This window comes from Rousettus aegyptiacus, unplaced genomic scaffold (assembly GCF_014176215.1).
Source record: "Rousettus aegyptiacus isolate mRouAeg1 unplaced genomic scaffold, mRouAeg1.p scaffold_m13_p_1, whole genome shotgun sequence".
NCBI lineage: Eukaryota > Metazoa > Chordata > Mammalia > Chiroptera > Pteropodidae > Rousettus > Rousettus aegyptiacus.
In genome coordinates this window covers 12,705,424-12,731,050 of record NW_023416284.1, presented here as the reverse complement: position 1 = coordinate 12,731,050, position 25,627 = coordinate 12,705,424, and the positions used below count along the sequence as shown (strand labels likewise).

General features: G+C 50.1%; 1 protein-coding gene across 6 annotated transcripts in view; it reads left to right on the top strand.

Annotated features, from left to right (window-relative positions):
- ECE1 (endothelin converting enzyme 1) overlaps window positions 1–25,627 on the top strand; it is a 95,662-nt gene that overhangs the window by 39,330 nt on the left and 30,705 nt on the right. For 3 of the 6 annotated variants that reach the window (XM_016149236.2, XM_016149240.2, XM_036229712.1), the window contains 3 exons: window positions 6,632–6,718; window positions 14,478–14,619; window positions 20,084–20,296. In XM_016149236.2, the coding sequence (XP_016004722.1) occupies window positions 6,632–6,718; window positions 14,478–14,619; window positions 20,084–20,296 (442 nt within the window). Of the gene's footprint in view, window positions 1–4,104; window positions 4,365–6,351; window positions 6,402–6,589; window positions 6,719–14,477; window positions 14,620–20,083; window positions 20,297–25,627 lie in introns of those variants that run through there. The other 3 variants (XM_016149237.2, XM_016149241.2, XM_036229705.1) reach the window with 3 other exon arrangements.

Genomic DNA, 25,627 nt, shown 5'->3' with positions numbered 1-25,627 from the left:
CACTACGTAAGGCTTTCAGTGCTTCCCAGGGCCTGCAGGCAAGCGAGCCTACACACCAGGCCAAGTGTGTGAGTGTTTTCCAGCTCCCTGCGTGTGTGGGCAAATCTCCCACTGCCCACACATTAGGGAAAGCCCGGCGTGGGACTCCGGTCCAGACCAGGGTGATTGACTGACTCATTGGCTGGCGGGGCTGACACCTTCTCCGATGAGGCGGTTAGCAACCTTGACCTCCCACATATGCTCTGTGCCCTTGGCCTTCCAGTCTCTTCCTGAGTGTTACCTACCTTTAGGTCTGGGATTGAGCCCCGCTCTGGCGTGCTGCCTCTTACCTCTGGCCTTAGCCTCTGCATCTGTGAAATGGGGATCCCAGGGCTTATTCCAGGGTGATCATGGTAAGATAAGTGTGTAAAAAGAACCTTGAGACGTGGGCAGCGCCAGGCTTGTGTCAGAGTTGACAACTCTGTTTTCTGTTCTGGGGGGTATTTTTTTTTTTTTAATATACATTTTATTTTAGAACACTTTTAGCTTTATATCATTACTGGGAAGGTAGTACAGAGTTCCCTTATACCTCACACCCAATTTCCTGTTATTAACATCTTAAGTTATATGATACATTTATTACAATTAATGAACTGATATTGATATATTATTACTAACTAAAATCCATACTTTATTCAGATGTCTTTAGTTTTTAACCTAATATCCTCTTTCTGTTCTAGGATCCCATCTGGGATACCCCATTACATTTAGTTGTCTCCTTCAGCTCCTTTTGGCCATGACAGTTTCTCAGACTTGCCTTGTTTTTGATGTGAGTTTTGAGGAGTACCAGGCAGGTATTTTGTAGAATGTCCCTCAGTTGGGATTTGTCTGATGTTTTTCTCATGATTAGCCTGAGGTAATGTGTTTTTAGAAGGAAGGCCACGGGGTAAAGCACCGTTTACATCACGTGGTATCGTGAGGGCATACTCGCTATTGCTAAGTCGTCCTGGACTTATCACTGTTGATGTTAACCGTGACCACTCAGGAAGTCTCTCATTTTTGCTTTGAGTGCAGCAGAAGGGCTAGATTAATGCCAAATGTTGGCTGAACTAAGGCCAAGATTGGAAAATATGGACAAGAAGCAAGTGGAAAAGTAAACATGAAAATTTTGAAAAGGAGGTATGAGATGGGTACTACAGCATGTCTGTCAGGTACCATTTTACTTGGGGATGGGACGTTATATGCCAGGAAGTTCGTGTTTCAGCTCATTTAATCTTCACAATGACCCTTTTTACAGATGAGGAAACTGAGACCTGGAAGAGGAAATGATATGGTCACATGAGCCAGAAAACCTGAGGTCAGAACCAGGTCTGTCTTTATGGCCTCAGTCCCCAGTGTTCAGTAAATGCCTCAAAGCTACATTTCCAGGAGAGTGGATCAGGGAAGGGATTGTTCCTAATTCACTTTATCCATGATGGTGATTCAATAAATGATATGCAGTAGAAATAGAAAATAAGGATCAGAGAAAATATTGTGGAAAATGTGGACAAGGAAAATGCCTATGGGTGAGTTTCTGGTTTGGGGTTGAGCTTCCTGGCAGCCAAGGAAAAAAATGATATGAGCTGATTCATAGAATTCCTCTTATCAAAATACAAAGAAGCAGTTCACTCTTTCAGAACTGCGTGGTAAATTTCAAAAGAAATTAATCATGGAAAAAGACACTGAGTAATATAATGAATAATGTAATAGTAGTAATAAATGTCACGTGATGTCATCTTTAGGAGTGATGGCCATATTTTTACCATCTGGCCCATTGACCACAGATGCCCTATTTGAATTTTACTTGATTGTCATCAAGCAACTAAACTCTACTATGTCTTTGTAGAATCACAGATGCCTATGCCCTAGCCAAATCTGGGATACAAATTAACCAGTTACCTATGTACCAGGTCCTGTGCTGGGCACCATGCAGTTGGTAATAATGTGGTTGCTGCCCACCCCTAGGTCTTCTCCATCCCAGGGATAAAGATGCCTAGATGAAAGCCTGAATGTAACACAGGTGCTACACCAGGGGCCCTCCAGCAAGAAGGGCATAATTCCTTCTGACTGGGGAGGGGAGGAGGGCTTCATGGAATAGGTGGTAGGTCAGAGACGGAAAGCAGTAGTTGAGGTGGAGGGCACACGGTCCTGAGAGGGGACATCAGGGGCAGGTTCCTTGAGGGTGGGGACTGAGTCCTATGCCGGGCTGTCTCCTCAGCTGGCAGCACAAAGCCTGACAAGCATCGAGGGTTAGGTGAGCTCCTGTTGAGTGCTCAACACCTACAGAGATAGATCTGGGGTCAGGGTGATGACCACACACCTGATGAGTATGTGGAGGGTGAGCCTAGAAAGGTAGGTTTAGGCCAGATGAGAGAGTCCTTGAATGCCAAGCTAAGGAGTTTAGATTTTCTTCTTTAGACAGTGGGGATCAACTGGAAGTTTTGAGCCTGTGTCTTATAAGAAACAATTATACAAGTAATAACTGCTAACACTTAGTGGGCACTCGCTGTGTGCTCAGCACTTTATATTAACTCGCTTAAGTATTATAACAGTCCTATGAAAGAGGTACTGTTATTATCTTCGGTATTTTATAGATGAGACAACCGAGGCACAGAGAGGCTGAGTCACTCGCCCAAGGTCATACAGCTAGGAAGCGACAGTGGGGATCTAACTGAGGTTCAGATGTAGAGCTTTTACCTACTATATTATTGTGTCTGCTAAGTGTAAGTATGTAATTAACATATGACATGAAACGACACATAGGATTTAACAGATCCCAGCTAATTATTGGCACTAGAGAGGCAGGAATTGACAGGGTCATTGGCCGTAAAGGGCTGCATCCAGAAGGAGCTGAAGCTTAGAAATCTATGATAAAAATAGAGCGGAGGGTGTGGCCAAGGAAACCCAGTCCTGTGAATTTCACTCAGGGGCTGCTTTTTCCTGCCTCTGACATGCTCCAAAATTCTTTGAAGATCCCCTGCCTTGGGCAAACCAACCACAAGAGACATCTGAGTGACTAATGCAATTGAGACAAATAGGATCATGCCCAGGTGCCACTAGGCCAGAGGCCTTTGTCGTCAGAGCCACGTGAGTGTTTATATATTTCTCATTTCTGTGCACTCTAGGCCTTTGATTTCCACAGGGTGGGGTTTCCAGAGCTGGCACCATCATATCGTCATTTGACTTTGGGAGACGAGCCGTGGTCCTCCCCCTGTTGGTTTTCAAGGCCTTCTCATGAACACCAGGCCCAGAGTTCTTCTCCTCCACGGCTCTGTGGGGCGGGGTGTGAGAGGAACGAGTATTTCATGGCAGAGGCTCCCCACCAAGCAGCGGTTCCCCTTTCCCTGAAACTTGCAGCCAGGTGTGGCACGTACAGCCACAAATGAGGCCAGCTCAGTGTCCCTGGACTCCATGAGGTTCCTCCCTGTAAAAGTGGGTCCCCCTTCCTCAATGAGCATGGGACCAGGAGTCAGGACCCAGGTTCTAGGCCAAGCTCTGCCACTTACTAGCTGAGTAGCTGGGGTTCTCTGGTGGCAGCATCATATCAGTAAGGAGTCACATTCTGGCTCCTTTACTCTCTAGCCAGGTGACTTGGGATAGGCAAGGGGGACAAGTCCTCCCTCCTCTCTAATCTTCAGTCTTCTCATCTGTAAAGCCGAAGTGCTGATTCCCACCCCACAGAGCATCGTGGTGTCAGGGGAGATATGTTTTGTCTCTCCACTCCTCTCTGCTTCTGCTTTGCCTGTAAAACGGAAGCGATACCTGCTGAGGCTGAGGCTCTAGGTAGGTGTGGGGATCCCACAAGACCGTGAATGAAAGGCCCCACCCTGGCTCTGGGCGGGTACAATGATAGGGCTGCCATTGTTGTTGGAATGTCACTTACCTACTGGGGCCTACTGTAGCAGAGCCGGCTAAGCCATTCCCACGCCTGAGGTGGGTTCAGTTTCACTTTAAGGCCCCTCATCTTTTGTGTGATGAAAAATAAAAGCTCTCCATCTCAGGAGATTTCTGCTTGGAGCCACTCTCCTCATGTCGTCCATCCACAGATTGGCTGCAGCGGGATAGATGGCCCCGCCCCTGGGATGGGCTTCCAACCTGACAAGACCCAGCCCCTGCCTTCAAGGTTCTCCCGCTAGAGTACTGTGTGCTTCCGTAGAAGGAAGCTTGAGGGGGGAACGCAGCAGGGAACCAGACGCCATCTGGAGTTGGGAAGGTGGTCAGTGGAGCTTCCAAGAAGGGCTGACCTCTGAAAAGAGACGAAAGAGGAAGAGCCACGTTTTCACTGTACCTGGGCCTCAGTTTCAGGCTCTGCGAAAGGGGCCAGGAATACCTGCTTCAGAGAGAAGGTGCGTGAGAGGCTTAAATGAGATGAGGGGTATAAAAGAACTGACAAATACCTCCTTCTCCTAGGTGCCCAGGAAATAGTACCTGCTGTGCTGAGGTAGGGAGACGCTTGGTGAACTGAACTTCTTTTTCAAGGGTCTTTTCCTTAGGTGGTTGACACCTGTTAGTGTAACTGTCTTTGTTTCAGAAAAAGCCCAGCTGTAACCCAGCGTGAAGTGAAGAAGCCTGGGAGCCCTTTCTCTCTGGGCTGGGTGATGGGAACTCCTCTACCCAGTGAGAGTGAGGCAGAAGACTCCAGAATTAAAATTCCGGCCATAGTACTCTGCCTCCCCCAGGACCTGTGTCCCTTACACCTTTGTCCCTGGGCATTGCAAAGTTAGATGCAGAAGGATTTAAAGGCACTGCCCCAGGGTAAATGTCACTTCTCCACTTGTTCCACCATTTATTTTAACTATCTGTTGAGCACCTACCGTATGCCGAGTGATGGGAATTCTCTGTGCCAGACAAGGTACCAGCCCCTATAAAGCTCGCAATTTTGAAGAGGGGGAAGGAGATAACCAAAAAAAAAAAAAAAAAAAACCAATAGTAATAATAATAATAAAAACAGATTGTAATAAACACTATAAAGGGAAAAATGGGGTGCTGTAATGCAGAATTTGAGGGGCTACTTAGGGCAGTCAGGACATTTGAGGAGGGGACATTTTAGCTGAGCTCTGAAGCAGGAGCCAGCCATGGGAGGAGCAGAGACGAGGAAAGAATGTTCCAAACAGAAGGAACTATGCTATAAAGGTTACGAGTAGGGAGGAGAAACTTGGAGAATCTGAGGGCCAAGCAAATCAGGGTCTACGAGAACGAGGTAGGGAGCAGGGGCCATGGGGAACTGGTAAAGGGACTGTCCCTGTAGAGTTTTAAACAAGGGAGCAACAAGATTCGAATTTCCTTTTTAAAGGCTCGTTCTGGCTGCCCAGAGGGCTGTGAGAGGGCAGAGATAGAAGCCAAGAGTTGTCACTGTGGTTGTAACCCTGGAGAGTCACCTCAGCCCCTCTAAGCCTGTTGCTTCACACATGTGTGTTGTGAGAATCAAATACGGGAATGAGTAAAGTACACTTTGGAAAGCTGAAAAAAATGTATAAATGCGAGGGATTCTAGGTCTCCCTAGAAATGGAAGGGGAACTGCTGAGTTAGGGTCTTGGGTGGAAGAGAGAGTGCTGGGTGTCCAGAGTCGGTACCAGGGCACCCCACATCTGAGCCAGCCCTCTTTTGCAGCCGAGGTCACAGGGTCCCTCAGAGGCCTCCAGGGGCTGGGGAGGGAACACTTACTGGAGGCTCTTGACTCCTTAGAAGGAAGCGGCATCTGGTGTTTGACTAGCCTTGAAGCTGAAGCCAGGGGTTCATAACGTTTTGTGGGGAGCCCGGAGGCAAGCGTCGGATTCCCCTCCAGGCACCCAAATGCACACACACCATTTTTTCATTCTAAGTCAGGAGAGTTCTCTGGAACTTTCTGATAGCGCTCATGAACTCTGGCTTAAAGACCCTTTAGCTAGAGGAAGGGGGAAATGAGAGGAGAGACACGTCTTTTTAAATTCTACCTCCTCCCCCACCCCCCGCCCGCCTCCTGTAATCTTTGTAGCTCAGATGGGGAGGGAGGATGGGGACCGCCTTGATGCACCTAAGGGCCGGTAGTGGGAGGAACTTCCCCTGACTCTTGGTATCTGCTACTGAGGGTGACTGAGGGGGACTTAAATTTTCTTGGAGAGGTTGCCGCTGGCCGTGGGAGGCCTCCGTCCACCCAAGGGCTCTGGGACCTTGGGGGGTCTCCCGATGGGGCCAGGGAGGGAACCGAGACGTGCGCTTATCAGGCCCCGCCCGCGAAGGTGGTGCGATGCCGCCCGGCCCGCTGCCCGGTCCGCCCCCATCAGCAGGGCGTGCGGCGGCGAGGGCAGCGACGGTAGGGACCCGGCTAGGCGTCGCGGGGCAGTACAGGCAGGCGGAGCGTGTGGCCGCCGCAGACGGTGGCCGCAGCGCTGTCGGCGTTGGGGGTGAGGTGGCGTTGCATAAATGCAGAGGGAGCGGGGCGGGCGGGGGGGAGGCGGGACCCCCGCCCCCACAGCGGGCTGGTGGGTGGGCCGGTCTCGGTGTCCCGGGCGGGGCGCGGCGGCAGTGGGGGGGGGGGGTGGCGGCGGCGCCCTGGCCGCTTCCCCATTCTCCCCACTCGGGCGCGAGAGCCATGGAAACACTGAGAGAGTCCGTACTACACTTGGCCTTGCAGATGTCGACCTACAAGCGTGCCACGCTGGACGAGGAGGACCTGGTGGACTCGCTCTCCGAGGGCGACGGCTACCCAAACGGTCTGCAGGTAGGAGCCCGGGCCCTTTGCGAGACCCCAGCCCGAGGGAGCCGGGCATGCGCGCCGGTGCTGCCCCCGCCCCCTTCCTGCCTGCCCGGAGGTGGGGGGTGGGGGGGCCGTGCCAGCCGTCAGCTCCGGGCAGCACTGGGCTGCATGGAGTGGGGTGGGGGGAGCTTTAATGGGGCAGAAGTACCCCCCGGGGATGCCCCTGTCTGTGCCCAAAATCCTCCTGACCACCTGCTCCTCAGGCTACAGCCCAGGTGGCAGAGTTAAAGCACACACCCTTCCCACTCCTGCAGAGCTGAATTGGCCCAGTTCCCTTTCACAGAAGAGGCAGGCCCTGAGCGCTGAGGGACTGGCCCTGGGTCACACAGCACATTACTGGCGGAGTCTAAAACTATCCAGTTTTAGCACAAAAGCCCTGCATTCCTGAGAACCTCCCCACCCTCGTCCTGGGCACACTGGGTGGTTAGTTACCCTGTCTGGTAGGGTGAATCCTATTCTTCCTCTTTCCCCCTAACTACCTGAATTTCTGGGGTGAGGGGAGGAAGCCATTCTCTGCCCCCTTTCCCTGCCACTTTTCAGCCTATTCAGTAAGACCAGTTCCTTCCCTCCCAGGGTCTGGCCCTGTGGGAACCCTATACCTCCCTGCCTTGTGCCACAGCCTTGAGCATGGCTGCTTTCTGCTCTTCTCTCTCTGCGGGGCTGAGCCTAGACGGTTCTGACCAGGACCTCAGCCCTGGTGAGGTTTGAACCCAGGCACGTGGGTGGGACCAAGTTGGAAATCTCAAGGACACCCGAGGGAGCCAGGGCATCGCAGTCCAGGAGGGCTTCTGCCAGGCTTACCAAGAGAGGCACTGGGGAGCGTCTTGGGTCCACCCAGTGAATTGACTCCTAACCACAGATCGTCTGGAGGTCAAGTGTAGGTGCGTGGAAACTCAGGCTGCAGGCCCAGCTGTACTCAGGCACGCCTCTTTGAACCTGGAATAAGAATGTTAATAAATGGAAGGATCGAGTCCTTCCTCCAGGCTAAATAGGCCCAGGGAGATCAGAACTCATGATCCCAAATGGTCTGCCCACTGGGATATGTATGGCACCCTACCAACACCTTTTCACTTAACCTTCAGGGCCACCCCATGAGCTGGAAGGGTTACTCTTCCCACTTACCTGTGGCAAAACTGAGGCTCTGAAAGGGGAGACAACTCACCTTAGGTCACAGAGCTAGAAATCTGGGAGTGAGAAATCAAACCCAGTCTGTCTAGGACCTCTTCCCTGCAAACCCTTCTTAAGAGGCTAAATCCAGCAGGAAATGAGATTTCTGTGGCAGGCACTTTTCCCTTCACAAATCAAAACAGCATCTAATCAGCAATCTTTTTCAGTCTCATCTTCCACAGAAGGTTCTAAATATATCAGCATAAAAGCATTTGGAATTCACAACAAAATAATGTGCCATGTTGTTATCGTCATAACAGCAGCCCACATGGATATAGCCTTTTTCAGGTCACTAAGTACATTCATCCACCCGAGGCTTCCTGGCGGAGTGGAGGCAGCTTGGCTCCTGAAGCCAGGGGCCCAAGTTTAAATTCTGACTCTACTCAAGATCTTCGGGTGAGCTGCTGAATCCCTTTAAACCATCTGTAAAATGGGAGTTAGAGAAAGTAGATGTAATGCATAATACGGGGACTGCTCTGATCATTGTTCTTTTTATGATCTATGAGGTAAGGGCCCTTGTGGCCGTATTTCAGATGGTGAAGCTGGGTCTCAGAGGAGTCAGGGACATTGCTGTGGTCACAGAGCTATTATGTTGGTTGGAGTGCAGTGTTGGTGCCACCAAACTGCTAAACTGAGTACAGTGTCTACTTTTTATACAGGAAAAGCCAAAAAGTTTGCCCAAGGATTTGGGACATTTCTTTGGGTACCCAGCCTGGCTTGCCTTGAGCTGCCACAACTTCCCCAAAGCAAATGAGAACTAGCCAATGTTTGCCCTTCTAGGAGTCGAGAACCCAACTACCCCATGAAGCAGAGCTTTCTGTTATTTTTGTTTTTAATCATTGGAGTTCTTTTCCAATATAAAAACTTTACATGATCATTTGTAGCAAAAAAATTTTAAAAAATTAAAAAAATTAAATCCAGTATAAAAAAAAAGTTTTTAAAAACCCAGTAACTCACTGCTGGGAGATAACTACTTCTAGTTTTTCCCATTTGTATGTGTATATACTTTTATACAAAGTCGAGTTCAGTCTAAGAACTTGATGTTGCATCTTACTTTTTTCATCTAATGCTACATCATAAGCATTTTTCTATGATGTTGATATGCTGCCATTAAAAATCATAACACCTAATAATACCAATGTACAAAAATATACTTACTCAATCAGCAATAGTTGGACAATAGACCCAATAACTATGACATTATGGGTGACCATCTTTAGCCTTTTGGATAATTTCCTATGAACTGGTTGCTAGAAACACAATTTCTTCCTTAATTTTAGTCTTTTAAAAATGGACTTAGTCCCCCCCAAATCTCTTTCTCTTGATGGGCAGCTATAAAAATAAGCTTGATTTTTCAAGATTTTGAAGCCCAGTGGCTCTAGGAACTCCAGAGTTATTGATGCTGATACTGGTCAATGAAAACTTCCATCTTTCAGCCAAACTTGCCACCTTTTTACTGAATATGCTGATGAAGCATTGAATTTAGCTAGAGCAAGGTTTTACCTACCTGTACCACAGGAAAAGGGTTTTCTTTTCTTTTAATCTCATATTCTAGGCACAAGTTCTTTGCGATTCACCAAAATTTGTCACTGTGGACTGAGCACCAAATTTAAAGCCAGATAGCTCTAACGTGGAGCCCTGGCTTTGTCTCTCATGGGTTCTGAGACCTGAAAGCAACTCACTTGAACAGCTTCTTTTTTTTGGTGCAAACTGGGGTTTTGCAGAGCTGTTGCAAAGATTGAAATGAGACGATATAAGTGAAAGCATTTGGTATAGTGCACAGAAAATGGATTTGGTTGTGATCAGGATTATCATGGAAACTCACCAGGCATGATATCTCCGTGATGCCCTAAATATAAAAGCTTCTCTTCTGGAAGCCTGTACTCTGCTCAGACTGGCTCCCTGGCCTCCCCACATCTGACCACACACCATGGCAGTGGCTTGAAGGGAAATAGCTCCAGTGAGCCCTGCAGACTAAACTGGGGGGCAGACAGCCATGACTGTTCACCAAAACGTTGACACTCATCCAGTTACTTTCAAAAATTCATTTTTTCAAGAAAAAGGAAAGTTGAGATATTTAATTGTTAGCGATGGCTTTATCATTTTTTTTTTTTCCTCTGCCATGCACAGGGGTGTCTTTTAAGGGCAATTACAGGGACAGTCCCACTCAGTACTTTGCAAAGACTTCTCTGCTAATCAGCAGGTCCTTTCCACCTGTTAGAGACTTATACTCTTGGCCTTAGAGTTGTCCACCTGTTAGAGACTTATACTCTTGGCCTTAGAGTTGTTCTAGAGTCTAAGATGGTCAGACCTGGGACCTCATCCAGCTTCCTCATTTTAAAAACAGAACACGCGTGCCCAGTGACACGCATGGGGTCTTGATGAAGTCAAAGCTGACCTTTGACTCCTCAGGTGTGTGACTTTTCTCTGGTGCCATTGGCAGCTGGGTGTTTCTTCTGGGAAGCAAAGAGAACTGGAAAGTGCTTCTTCTCAATATTAGACTTGTGATTCCTGTTAAGATGCAAGGAATTCTTTCCCTCACAACAGGTACTACTTTAAGCTGTTATCAGTCACATAGGGACAACGGGGCAGGTAGGGCTCAGGGAAGAGATGGGGAGGATAAGAGAACATTGTAGTCTTGCTCTGGGCTGGCCCTAGTGGCCTCAGCTGGAAGTCTGCCATATGGAAATTTCTAGAAGAAACTTTCCCAACCAAACACCCTCACAAAGGCAGGATTCCACATAGGACCAAGCTGTCATGGTCTGTCTGCTCTGAAAGGCTGACTCCAAGGCAGGCAGCCTGGTCGCTCTGCCAGCCCTCATGGGGCGGCCAGGCTTTTTGACTGCGGGGGGTGGGCTCCCTGCCAAATCCTTGCCTAGACTGACTCCTGTTTGCGACTCCATGAAGCCCAGGTCGCTGGGGGACCTGGCGGTGGCTCAGCAAGAGCCTTTGCCTTCCTGCTGACCCCCTGCTTAAGCCCCTGAAGCAGGCTGTGCCCTCCTCCCCACCCCTTCTGCTGCTGGCCTGTTTCCTGGGCCCCAGGCAGTGGTGGCCCGTCCCCCCCCTGCAGAACTTGTTCTTGCTATAAGCCTAGGTGAGCCAGGCACTCACTTCTGTAACCAAATATTTATCCCTCATTAGGGCTTTGTTCCCTTGGCTGTGGAAACCCTGGGAACTCTTGGGCTGGACAGCTCAACTGTCTCTCTCATTCTCTTTCTCTGGTTCTATGTGTGTGTGTGTCTGTCTGTCTGTCTCTGTCTGTCTCTGTCTCTGTCTCTCTCTCTCTCTCTCTCTCTCTCTCTCTCTGTCTTTGTCTCTGTCTCTGTCTCCCTCTCCACCTTTGTCTTTCAAGGGCATTTTTTTCTTTCTGTCTCTTCTTTCTCTGCCTCACACAAAAATAAATAGGATATTAATCCCACCAAGGAGCTGAGCATTTACAATAATTCCCAGCTCCATCATCCAAGCGTCAGCTCTGCTCCTTGGCCAGTGGTCACATCCCAGTTACCCCTCCTGAGATGGAGCGGGCTGCTCCCCACTAACCCTCCTGTTGTACCAGTCACTGCAGACTGGAGACCCAGACTAGTGAGCGACATGCCTTCATTTCCAAAAGGAACGTGAGGAACCATTTGTATCAACTTCGCGCTGTGACCTACCTATCTTGCTGGATCCTCTCAAGGAGTCAGGGCAGGACAATAGGAGCTCAGAGAGAAGGGACTCACCAGCGGCTTCGATTTGCAGCTCCAACCCTGTCCGTTACACCCAGGAATTGGACAGTCTCTCCTGGAGAGGTCTCTTGATTTCAGTACAGTGCCTCCAGGTGACTTCTGCCCCAGGGCGATGCCTCTGGATCCCTTCCTCCCTCAGAGACAGGGCTTGTCCAGAAACCTATAGGCCCCTCAGCTGGACAGTATGAGCTGAGCAAGAACATTACAAAGGTTAAAAACCCTGTTTTTAAATTCCCTTTGCCATTTTTTGCTCGAAACTATGAATTTCTAATTTAATTCTGACTTAATTCTAATTAAATTTTTCAGTGAACACCATCTGTTTGCTTGACATCAAACAATGAGGCTCAGCTCAGCTCTGCTCCTCGGGGGCAGCGCAGCCATTGGGCTGAGGCTGCGGGTTCTGGAGAGAGATGAGTTTTCTCACTGTGCTCTCTCCTCCCCTTCCCCCACTTCCTGTGTTTCTTCTGTAGCTAATACTGGTACCTACTCTTAGGGATATCGTGAAGATAGAATAGCATCATCTAGCAACAAAGTAGAATTAACACGATGCCAGGCACATAAAAAGCACTCAGCTAGCTGCCGTTATTACTCTTCCTTCCTTTCCTCTTTCCCTGTGTTCCTTTCATAGCCTCACTTTCATTTCTTCCGTCTCTCCTTTTTACCTCCTCAGATTCCCCACACCACGGCATTGCCCTGCCCACCAGGCAGAGGTCTCCCTGGCTCTTTGCCTTTCACCCCCCTCACCCCATGAGCTAAGCCATTTAATGGTGGTGGGGGGGGGGGCACTGAGCGGCATAGAGGAGGGGCCAGAAAGTGAGACAAATCCAGGGGCAGGACAGCAAGAAGAGTGAGAATAAATGTCAAGCCCCCCAGGCAAGGCAGCATATTCTTGGGACCCTCTGAACACCAGTGCCCAAGGTAAACTGCGTGAGAAAATTGATACCTTGGAGAAGGCACTTTATAAACCTTCCAGGGCTCTGAATATGTTAGCATCATTCTAGGCTCTCCGTACCAGGCCCTCCCAGCCCAAAATGTTAACTTAATGGTAATAGCGTGGTCAGAATCGTTGTTTAAAAGTTTCTTCAGCGATTTCAGGAGGCAGCACCCTACCCCGCCCCTTACCTGACACAGCTGATTTAGTTCCTGAGCCTCCTGGGCCTCCACGGAAAGTATGACTAGGCCCCAAGTTCCTTTTCTCGGTTTAAACTCAGTTTGTCTTCCATGAAACGTTCTTGTGTTCCCCTTTCTCTGGTGCAGCAATTTTTAGTCATTTCCTGCCCAGAAAGTGCCTAACGATGACCATGCGAGGCCACTTGGTGCCTTTCCTTTCCCAGGATTACCAGCCTTACTTAGATCCCCAAGTGCCAGTGTGAGGCTCTTTGGTCACCTGGCTCCAGGGGGGCAGCCACCCCCTCAGATATTGGTAGGGCACCAGCAGGGCAGAGTCTGGGTTTCCTCATCTCCCCTGGCATCTCCCCTACCTCCCTACCCCCTGGCTGGCTGTGGGTCTCTCTGCCTCCAAGCCTTGCTCCTTCTACCTTGGCCTTTCCAAAGGGTGTGTATTAAGTCACATCACTCCAGACTGCAAGAAGTTCACATGCTTTTCGCTGGCTTACAGATGCCCCTTAGGATCTTCGTCTTGCCCCCTCTTCCCTTCCCATTCACCTAGGCAGCTCTTCCTTGTTCTTCAAAGCCTGACATAGGCATCTTCAACCTCCAGGAAGCCTTCCCTGACTGAGCCCCTGCCCAGCCCGGTCTGTGTCTGTATCTGCCTCCCTGCTGGACTCTGAGCATCTGAAACCGAGGGCACCTCTCTTCCACTCAGTACTTCTAGCATAGCCCTGAGTTGGTACTCGGGTATTGGCACACAGCCACAATGTCACTGAACTGAGCCTCTCCTTCAGGAGACCACTCCTGTCCTGTAGTCTGTGCTTTTGCAGGAAGCACCTCTCGGAACAGGGGGAGCCCCAAGTTGGCCTGGGCTGAGGGCTCTGAGTGCTTTTGACTGGCATGTCCCTCCTCAGCTCGGAGGGCCTTGCCACGCCCTCCACTTCCTCTTATTGTTCCTCCCTTCCTGTTTAGCTAGACTGTGAGGCTGGGGATGTCGCCCCTCCCTTTGAGGACCTGCCTGAATGGAGCTGTTTCTCCATCGCTCCATCGTGTTGCCCCTGGCATCTCCTAAGACTCAAATCTCTGTCCCACTAGTGGCTCCAGCATCAACAGACTTGGGTTCAGGTCCCAGCTCCATCCATCCAGCTGTGTGATGGGCGGCAGGAGCTCTCACACCTCTCTAGACTCTCACGTCCTCATTTGTAAAGAGAACTAATAATAGCCCTCATGGGGTTGTAGGGGTGTAATGAGCTGGGGATACCCACGCTGCTGGGACATGTGAGCTGTGGGGGTGTCATCCTCGTGGCTGTGTCGTCCCAGCCCGCTGATGCGGGGTTCTGAGGAGAGTCCAGCTGGACACTCACTGGATGCCTGTAAGTCCAAACATCCTGTTCTTTTTCGAACTCCTTACTGGAGAAACAGGGAAAAGCTGTGTTGTTTTTTTTTTTTTCTCTTCTACCCATATCGGGTAACACACACACAAAAAAACACAAGCCTGGCTGGGTCGAGCGACGTGACTCTCTAAAGTTTAGGAGCAAATCTGAGCTGCAGAGCAGGGTGGCGGTTCCTTTCCTGGATTAGGACTGAGCCCGTGGGAAGCAGACCACCCCTGAGGCAGGATGTCTCCCCGGGGCCTGGGCCTACCTCGGAGCCCCTTCCTCCTGGGGAGGGAGGACTCTGGGCTTGCGTCCTCCCCACCCCTCCTGCCTTCTTCCCTGCAGGTGAACTTCCGCAGCCCCCGGAATGGCCAGAGGTGCTGGGCTGCACGGACCCAAGTGGAGAAGCGGCTGGTGGTGCTGGTGGCACTTCTGGCAGCGGGACTGGTGGCCTGCTTCGCAGCTCTGGGTATCCAGTATCAGACAAGTAGGTGCCTCTGTGTTTCCTCATGGGCTCGACTCACTCCTGCCCTCGGCTCTGTCCACTTGTGCAAGGGGGCTCCCCTGCTCAAGCCGGACTGGCCTCGAAGGCCGAGGAGAGAGCTCGTTCTGGTGGACTCAGGTTGCTGAGGTAGCCTGAGACATGGCAGGCGGGCGGTGTGGGTGGTCTGAAAGGTGTGGAGTCAGAATGACGTGAGTCCACATTCTGGCCCAGCAGCTTGTCTTCTGTATGACCTTGGATAAATCACTTAATCTACCAGAGCCTGTGTCTTCTCTACTTTAAATGGGGAAAACGGTGCCCAATTTGGGCATGGCTCTGAGGATTAGAGATGACATGTCGCATACACCTGGTGCCTACTAGGACATCTTTAACCTTTGCTCTGGTACTGTTGTTATTCAAGTGTGGGCTGGTGAGACGCACAGACTGCCACTATCCACCATCCGTAGTTCCAAAGAAACAGCCACAATGGCTTCCGTTTACTTGATACTTTCCAAGGACCAAATACCTCACCTCTTCTTTACAGATGTAATCTCACTTCCTCCTCACAGCAACAGTATGAGATACGGTTCCTTTTGGCCCTATGTTATGTACGAGGAAACTGAGGCAGTGAGACTAAGTGATTTGCCTGAGGTTACTGGGGGAGAGAGTGGAGAAGCTGGAGTTCAACCACAGGCGGGTGGGCCTCAGACCCAGGCTCCGCCTCCCTTTGTAATCACGTGCATCCCGTGTGTGTGTGTGTGTGTGTGTGTGTGTGTGTGTGTGTGTCTGCGTGTGTGTGGGGGGGGTGTGTGTGTGTGTGTGTGTGTCCCGGCAAAGCTGTCCTCCTGAGATCCAGCTGAGCTTTGTGTAGACCTCTGTAATCACCTTGTGAAGCAGTCTGATCAGGCACCTCTGATCCTGCTGTCTGGGGACCGAGGCTGATTCTCTGTGTCTGGCCGAGACTATCTAGCTGAGTGCCTCACACAGACTTGATGTTCAGGAAGCATTTACGGGACTGGAAAGGGCAGATGCAAGTGAAAAATGAGGATGGGGAGTCCAGCCAGTTCCAGGGTCTCTCACTCCCCTGTGTCCCAGCCTCTCATTTTCTGACGTGGTGGATGGTCCACCAGGTTGGGCAGCCTGTGGGCACTTTGTTTAGCGCTCAGCCTCACCGACTCGGTCGCCTGTTCACTCATCCCATCAGAGAGGTCGTGAACCTTCACAGGATGTGGGACTATCTACCCTGGCCTCGCTGGGCCCTCCCCACTGTGAAGTTGCTGGCCTGCCTGGGGTGGCCATGCTGGACTGGGATACGGAAAGAGTTTGGGGGCCTGGAAGGAGGTCAGGACTTTATCTGAGTCATTCTTACATCCCTCCTGTATTAAGCACACATTCATTCTATAACATTTATTGAGGGCTTAGTCTACACCAGGCACCTAGATGGTGCTTAAGAAATAATTGCTTGATTATTTAACTGACTATTTAATTGTTTGTAGATGTTTTACCAAATGTGTCTGGCCCCAGCAGATGCTTAATGCATATTTGATTAATTAATCAATGATTTCCAGGCCCTTAACCATATGTGCTTAGATAATGCCTGCACGTCATAGATATGCAAATAGTTTGCAAATTGAATAAATAAATGATTGAACAGACAAAGGAATAAAAAGAAGACAAAGCTGGGAACAGCCTTTCTTTACCAATCATTCTTGTCCTGTAGCCACCATCTTGTCTATGAGACAAAATCTTGCCTAAATCAGTTTCAGCCCAGGTACATACCCTGGCCACCCTCATCTGCCCAGCTCCCGGCCCTTTGTCTGGTGAGCAGGCAAGACTCCAGCAGCCAGTGTCACCCTAAGACTACCCCAGAAGTTCCTAAGGCGTTTCTTCACCAGAAACCAGAAGGGACTCCCCAAGGGGTGGCTCCTAGTGATGGGGCCACAGGGGGCCTACGGGAAGGAATCCTACTTCTGCTTCTAGCCCATCCTTCTCAGGCCACAGAACGGTTTCCCTAGCCTGGGCCCAAAAGGAGCGAAAATAGCTCTAGGTGGAACTGGGCCTGCATCAAGTGACCCCCGAGCCAACCTATGTGTTTCATCAGCTGCCTGGGCTGGGGAAGCAGTGGCCACCCCCGATACTGACAGTGATCTCATTACCCAGCAGCAGGTACTGGCGCCGGCCCCATATGAGCAAACATCAGGCCATTCAAAGCAGATTCTCTGAGGATTCTGAAAGGCTCACCATTGTGTTATGTTTGGACGCTTAAATACATATTTATCCACCTTCCGGCTGCACCCTCCTTTCCAGAAACTTGCAGGTGTTTTACAGACAGCAGCAGCAAGACAAATAATAAATTCTCACCAAATATAATCTGCAACGTCTTGCTCAGTGTCAAGGCCAGGTACTGTCCAGACAAGTGTCTGTGAACTAGATCTGAGCCCTATTCCTGCTTTCTCGAGTGATCATACACATCCTAAAGAAAAGAAATATTTTCTGCCTCTGCGGGTGGTAACCAAGTATGGAACAAAGCTCTTTCATTCGCTCAGTCATTCGTTTAACAAATATGTATTGGACAGCCGCTAGGTGCCAAGTACAATGGTGGGCAAAGGAAATATAAAAGTAAGTAAGATGCTGGCCCTTCCCTCAAGGTCACATTCTAGTGGAGGAGGTAGACAGGGAGATGCCCATGACACAGCTTGGTCTGTTTTGAATTACAGACACCTAGGCAGCCAAGAGGCCCTGAAATGGATGAGGGTCTGGAAAGGTTTTCCCAAGGAGATGTATCCTGGGTATTGACCTTCACATCAGATGAGGGGGGCCTGCAAACAGTTAATTAATCAAATATGCATTAAGTGCCTGCAGAACCAGGAATAGTTGGTAAAGGATGTACAAACCATGAAAGAGTTAAATAATCTAAGCAGTCATTACCTAAGCACCACCTAGGGACCTTGCTCTGTGCCTAGCAGAGTAGGTGCCTAGTGAAGAACCGAGACTAATTCCTGGGGACTAGTTTCTTTATTTTACACCCAAGTCCCATTTCCCCTTATGATAACTACAGATCTCTCTCTCGCTCTCTCTCCCCTCCTCCTCCTCCCTGCCTGCGCCACCCCCCCCCCCCCGCTCCCCGCCAGAGAGACTCTGATGTATCTCTCTCCCTGAGTATCACCCCCTTACACTGTGTCTTCTCTGTGTTCCCACCAGCCAAGATTTTGTCAAACTTTATTTCCTGTAGTTTGTCGTATGAAAACAATAGGTATTCTTTTCCTTTTCCAAATACGAAGTTATATCATAATAGTGAATAGGCTTTTTCATCTATTCAAACGGAAATTCTCTCCCCCCCACCCCGCCTCCACCCCCCATAAAGATTCTGGTACATTCCCCAAGTGGGGAGTGGGGCATACAGCTCGGCTTAAGATGCTCTGATCTAGAGATATTTCAAATGGTGTATATTCTCTACCATTTCCTTTCTCTATTTTTATGCCTAATGGCTCGATAATTTTTAATTGTCGTAAAGTCATTTAAAAATAAGCAATTACCTCAAAGTCACCCAGATTTTTGTGCTGTTGTGCATCTCCTCTGAGCCCTTTGTCAACCCCTAGAACTTTGCATTTGTCATCAGACGGTAATAAGCCTACAGGCCACCCAATCGTGGCTGGCATTTTATTTCTGAGTGAGGTGAACCCTGCCCCTGCCAGCCCACGTGTTCTTTTCTGTTCTCCAAAGATGGGCCTGGGAACGCTGGACCCTAAGGCTCAAGGGAGCTGAGGCTCCGTGCCCAGCTGTGAGATCATTTCATCATCACTGTGAAATCGGGCTGCTGTTCTTCCTCATGTCTAGATGGAGAAACTGATACTCAGAGAGATGAGGTCACTTGCGCAAGGCCCTCCGCCAGAAGCAGAAAGCTGGGATTTGAACCTTGGTGTCAGAGCCCACACTGCCTGTCCTGCCTTACGCCTCCCTGTATGGGGTGGGGGGTGGGGGGGACTGAACTCACCAGAAGGGCCGCAGCAGCCCCTGGCATGACCAGCAAAGAAGTGGCGAGGTAAAGCTGAAAAATCCCATCTTTGGAGCCGCTGCAGCAGAACCGAGCTGGGCTCAGTCCCGGCTCTCCCCTGCAGCTGTGTGACCTTGTTCTGTCACTTGCTCAGAGCCTCGGTTTCCTCATCTTTAAATGGGGTATCACGCCCGTAGTGAGGCCTCAGTGAGCTCACGAATGTGTGTGAAGTGCCTGGCACAGAGCCACATTCAGTAAATAGCCCCTCTTGTCACCAGCACAGCTTGTATCAACAGATGGTTCTTGGTCACCGGCCTGAATCTCCAGCCTCCGTCTCCTGCAGAGTCAGGGTCATCTTGCCACCTCAGGCTGGGCCACGGCTGAGGCTGCCCACGGCTTGGTTGCCTTGCGAGGGCCCACTCACTAACCTTGAGGCAGGGGTCTGGCCCCCTCCTCTTGCCTCTGGCCTGCGGACAGCTCTCACACCTCTGCCCACGCTCTGTGAGAACCAGCCCCAAGGAAGCTGATTTCTCTGCTCATTATGTTTTAGGGGCTTTTGTAGCATTTGCAGCCCTTCCCACCATATACCCGCACCAACTACTGTCCCTCCTTGAGCTGACACCTGACAGGCAGGGCTGCCCTGCCTTCTGGCAGTGCGGGTCTGTCCTCGCCCTGAACGGAAGCAGACAGAGGGTGGGATTCAAATCCCATTGGCCACTGAGCAGGGTACTTAGCTTGTCTGTGCCCCACTTTCCTCACATGTGAAAATGCACATCAGCAAAATGATCTCAGGGTTGTTTGGGGGTGATTTTGAGGATTCAGTAAGGTAACCCTCCTGCCTGGGTTCAGTAGGAATGAATTTCTTGTAGTTCCTTCTATTCCTTAAAGCCTCCTTCCTAAGTCCTGGTACCATATTGTCAGCATCACCCATTTGGCATGTACTGCATGTGCCGAGTTAGGCTCACAGAATGAATGACATTTTTTTCCCACTGTTGTCTTTTGACTTTTCCTATAGAATGTGTATATCCCCAAACAAATTATTACCTCTTGAAAGAAAGAACTATGCCTTTTATATCCCTCACCCCGGCTCCACACACGTACTGCACTCAGCCGAGAACCTGGAAGATATTCAGTAATTATTTTTTGAACAAATGAATGCATGATGAGTAAATGAATTTGTTGAACATCAGGAAATAATAAAAAGTCAATGACTATTTGTAGAGGGAAGGACTAATTAAGAGAAACACCTTGGTTCTGGTACTTTTTAAGCCATAGAAAGGTTTTTAGGGAGCTAGACAGAAGTCTTAATTTATGAGCCAGAAGATTTTCAATCTACTAAAATCATTTCAGTTCCAAATTTGTTCGGTCAGGGCCAGGGTGGGACATGGTACCCCAGGGCGCCAGGCCATCTGCACTGTACTCCTGCATTCTTCTCTACCCGCCCTTCACTAGCTTCTTGTCTTTAATCCCTGCCAGGAACCCCTTCAGTGTGCCTAAGCCAGGCCTGTGTCTCAGTGACCAGCTCCATCTTGAATTCCATGGACCCCACGGTGGACCCCTGCCAGGACTTCTTCACCTATGCCTGTGGTGGCTGGATCAAAGCCAACCCTGTGCCTGATGGTCACTCACGCTGGGGGACCTTCAGCAACCTCTGGGAGCATAATCAAGCCATCATCAAGCACCTCCTCGGTAAGCACCCAGCAGGGGGGCCAGTGAGAGGGCAGGCTGCAGAGGAGGGCTGTCAGCAAAACCTACCAGGCCAAGCCCAGTTAGAGGAGTCTGGCAGAATAGGGAGACTGTGGGCTTTGGAGTAGATGAAACCAAGTTACAATGCCTGCCTCATCAGTTGCGTGACCCTGAGTAAGTTACTTTTCTCTGATCCTCAGCCCCTTCATCTGTAAAGCAAAACTAATAAAACTCAAACTGCAGAGTTTTGAGAACTAGAGAGCACACACATTAAAATGTTAGCGTGGTGTGTGTGCACATAGTAGGTGGTCCAACCAGAAGGCTTCAGGTTGCAGCTTAGTTCTGTTGACTTGTCTTGACTGTGAGTGTTGCAAAAGGAGTCAAGGCTGAGCGCACTAGATCAGATTTTAAGGTTGTGAGTAGATAAAAGTTATAACAATGGTTTGTTGGGAGTCACTCATTGTAGGCAGCGATCTTCCTTGGCCTCCTGATAATCGGGCTTGCATGCTAAGCCTCTAACCAAAGTTCTTTTTGTCCCTTGTGAGGCCTCTGGACCCCTAGTTGACCTTGGTGTTGGTCTTATCCTTAGATTAGAAGCCCACGTCTGTCACGTTTGCAGCTCTATTCCTAGATCATGTTCGTTGAGTTAACATCTGCCCGTCGGGATCTTCTTCCACATGAAATCACACCACTCCGTACTGTCACATGTGGTGGTCCTGACCTGAACCCCTAAGCAGCTGAGATCTTCGCCATCTTTCCTGCTGACCCCATCCTGGGACCCTGAATACCAAAGAGGTTAGATCATGAAAAGCCAGACAATTAATCCATCAATGAGAAAACTTAAATTTGATAAACACTTAACTAAGTTTTTAAAAAACCCTTAAGATACTCAAAAGTAGGCAGAATATAAGAAGACAGCTAAAAGGGGACAAATCTCAAAGGGACAGAAACTTTCCTATGAGATAGAAAAGATTCTAATTTGAGAGCTAGGAATTACAGGCAACTATGTCTTTTAGATAAAAGATCTTTCCTTTCTTTCTGCCCCTGGGGGGCCAGGCTGGTGCTGGGTGAAACCCACGTACCATTTCTTCTTGGCCCCCAGCAGCTCCTGGGCAGGGCCCCTTGGCATCCCCAGTTGGCAGCCTCCTGCTTGTCTCCCTGAGGACCAGAGCAGGGTGGTAGGTGGAGGTGTTTGCCGCTCTGTAGGTCAGGGACAGCAAAGCCCTTTCCTGCTGTATGCTACCCGAGTGCCTTTGAAAGGGGACACGGCCTTTCATTTCAGAACTAGAAGCTTAAAAGGCAAATATGTCTGTGGCGGCCAGACTAGACCTCAGACATGTCCCTTCCCCAGAGTTTAAAGACACAGCCGGCAGCTGGGCAAGGGCTATCAACCAAAGCAGGGGAGTAGTCCAGGGAGCATAACAAAATGAGCTGGTGCCTCTGGGTTTAAATCCTGCTCTGCTGCCACTCACACTGTGTTTTCATGAGTCAATGACATAACCTCTCTGGGCTTCTTCTCTCATCAGTACAGTGGGAACTGTGCCTCCTCTAGGTTATGAAAATTAAGTGGGGAAATACACTTAAAGTGCTTTACTTGCCTAGGCCTGGCGTATTGTGGTGGCTGCTGTTTATATTGGTGTTAATGTTATTATTCACCCTTGACCTTTGCACAGCACTTTACAGTTTACAGAGCCCTTTTGTCGATGTCATCTTATTTGGTCCCACAGGGTAGAAGCTGGGAAGGGATCGTTCACCTCATTTGAGAGATGAGGGAAAAGTCCTCAAGACAGGCTAGTGAGCAGCAGAGCTGGGAGTTGTCTGACTGTTGGTCAACTGTTCTACCCCCTGTCCCATACCAGTGCCTTCAAATATAAGGGACAGGTACGGGTCCCTTCCCACCTCATTGGAGAAAGCCTGCAGGAAGCAGAGAGCACTGAAGGTCCAAATAAAAGAAAGAGACTAACTTTGTTTAGTGGCCGCTGACGGGCTGGGCTCTGTACCAGAGTCTTTGTATTCGCCGCCTCCTTTATTCTCACAATGACCCAGGACTCAGAAACTGTTGTTCCTGTTTTGTAGATGAGGAAACTGAGGCTCAGAGAAGTTAGGTAACTTTGCCAAGGATAGACCTCCAGTCTAGAATCAAGAGGGGCTCCAGCCCTGGGGAGCAGTTAGCCCCGAGAGGGGACAGGGGAAGGAAGGCGGAGGGGCAGGCCCTCTAACTTTCCATTGAGGCCCAGAACAGGCCCTCGTGTGTGGTGCCCGCAGGTCTGGGTCCTGCTAGTTCTGGGGCTGCTTCTTACCAGGAGGACTCCGGGTCTGTGCAAGACTGAATCTACTGCCTGCTTCACCCCCAAGGGACAGAGCCCATGAGGAGTAGCCTCCAGTCCTGGGCTCTGGTCTTACATCCATCCCATCCCTGAGGGTCAAGATGTGGGTGGGGAGCTGCCCTGAGCTGGGAATGGGACAGCCAGAACCATGCATTCATCCCTTGACCCAGGCCAGGCTCTGGGGGTGTGAAGAGGCCACACTGCAGGGTTTTGAAGTCAGGCAACCCTGGCATGCGGCTTATCATCTGTGTGGCCTTGGACAAGTAACCCAGCTTAGTTTCATTATCTATAAAATGGGGATAATGACGCCACCTAATACACAAGGGTCCTGTGATTACCGACTTGCAAGTGATAGTCAGAGAACTTAGCCCAGAGCCTGGCACCTATTAAGTGCTCGGAAAGCAGAGCTGCCCTTCTTGGCGTGGTAGGTGAGTTCTAGCCCAGACTGCTCCCTGAGAAGCCTATGACTGCGGAGAGGCTGCTCAGCCCCTCGGCACCCCAGCTCCTCACCTGTGAAGTGGGAACTAACTCAGAGCATTGGGAGGAATGTTCTAAGGTTTAACTGGGTGGTCGAAGAAGGAGTAATTAGTGCTCATTTCATTTCTTATGGGAGCGCCGATGAGTGCCAGTTATCAGGGGAGGAGGTACAGGCCATCCCCACGACCGTGCTGGGCTGTTTACTTGCTTTATCAGCCACGGTGTAGGCTGTCTGTGCCCATTTTACAGATAAGACTCACAAGTACAGAGACGATGTATTTCCTAGGAAATGGGGGAGTAGGGCCTCAATCTGCATTCCTCTGCTGACTCTCCACTGAGTCAGATTCAGCACACACAGGCCATGCAACGGCCACAAGTGGTTCGCCAACCTCTTTTCCCCTGTGGCTGCTTGACTGAACTCTCTAGGCCGGACAAGACCTGTCCCACCAGGTCACTGGTGGGTCACAGGGTCACTCTCATGTCATACTGATCAGGAGTTTCCCCAGAATGTATGTGCTGGGGGCCCTTCCCTCCAGGCTCAGTCTTGGGAGCTAGTCTGGAAGTGGCCTCTCACCTGTGGGCCTTGATACCTGGAAACCCCTGCAGGGGCAGGAGGCAGGTAAGTGGGTGACAAAAAAAATGCAGGAGCGTGGGCTAGTTAGTGCATTCTTGGGCTTAAGGCCAGGCTGGTTTCAGCTTCCGTAGGACAGGGGAGTCAGCCAGCGGGCCTCAGGCGGGAGCCAAAGCTAATGCGGATCGGAACAGGAACGGGGTTACCTGGGCCGTCTGAGCTGGCCTGGGTGGGCTCTCTAGGTGGAAGAAGGAAAGGGGACAGTAAGAGTACTATGAGGACTGTGTCACCTGGCCAGGCAGAACAACTGTTGCCATCAACTCGTGTGTAAGTTTGGGCAAGCCATTCCTCTCTGTGAAGAGTGAATTTACCCTAGCCACCTCAGGAGACATCTAGGCAGATCTGTAGCAAGTGGGTTGAATTGGGCCAAGTGCCACCGTGGCTTGTCCTTGCACCTGCTGGCTGGAGGGCAGTGACATCAGCTGCATGAGATGCAGATGCCTCACCCAAGAGACACTCTTGACACCCACCCAGGCTGCCAGCTTGGGTCGTCCTCACAGGCTTGGGGAGATAAGAGTGTGACCTCACTTCATCAGGAGAGGGATCACCTCCTGGGCGGGGGCCTTGCCTTAGGCTTTCTAGCTTGAGGTTTTTGCACAGATTATTCAGCCATCTGGAGTACCTGCCCCCAACTCCGCCCGGCCCCCAGTCCTGCAAGACTTTTCTCAAACTCAAACTCGCTTCCTCCGTTATGCCTTCCCTGGCTACCAAAAGGCCTCTCTGGACTTGAGCTACAATTACGTTTTGTGTGCCTGTCTTATTTACTATATTTTATATTATAAGGTTAACGCATGCAAAAAAAAAAAAAAATTAACACCTGCTTATTGTAACAATTCAAGCAACACAAGGTTCTATAAAGAAAAGATGAGCGGCCTTCCTTCCTTCTGCCCCTGACACCAGTCTCCCTGGGAAACACAAGAGCATTGAAGTTGTCTGTGTCAGTGACTTGGCAATTAATCATGTCTTCTGTGATATCTCTTGTATTTTGATTCTATTTTTCTAGTACTTACCTTCAAATGTAGCTTCCTGTGTACACTGGAAACTCTGTGGACAAGATCCGCATCTGAAGCATCTGAAATGCTTTCTCTCCAGTATTGTGTATACAGCAGAGGACTCTTCTTTCCCATTTGGGGGATGGTTAAATGGACAGATTGATGAATTGATCTGAGGATGGGAGTGGGTGTCCAGGGCTGCTTAGAGGCGGCTGGACCGCTTCAGGTCTTCCCTCTGGGTTTTTTTTTTTTTTTTTTTTTTTTTTTTTGAGCCAACCTGCAGGCAAGGAAAGGGAAGCAGAGAAAGCTTAGGCTCTTTTCCTGGCCTCAGCCACTCACTTGTGTGACCTTGGACAAGTTACCCCACTTCTCGCCTGTAAATTGAGTGTGATACTAGTAACACCCACTGGTGGAAATTGTTATGACAAGATGCACACACAGCCATGCCCACACACAAAGGAGTAGTTCGTTTTCTCCAGGAGGCCGAAGGAGGACTGAAGTTCCAACCAGTCCCCCGTTAGCTCTGCCTCCCTGGGCAAGTTCTCTGTTTCCCTGGGCCTCGGTTTTCTTCTCTGTGAAATGGGGTGGTACTATGTACCTCGGGGTGTCAGTACGGTGATGAAAAGACCTCAGCACAGGGCTTGGCCTGCAGCAGGTGATGGTATTGTCATTCTTTTTTGTTCTTCTGTGACAAAGGCACTCTTTTATCAGTTCCCTACTTCCCCTCGCAGGATGGGGCTCCTGAGGGCTGCGATTGAGTTGAGTCTGTGGTTTTATCTAAAACAGACGCTGGTCCTGCCCTGATGTGGCGTTTTCCTGCCCCCTCCGTGCCCCGTTATCCTGGCCAGACATCTCCCTGCAGCACAGGGGGCCACAGAATTCCCAGCAACCCCATCCCTGCAGCCGC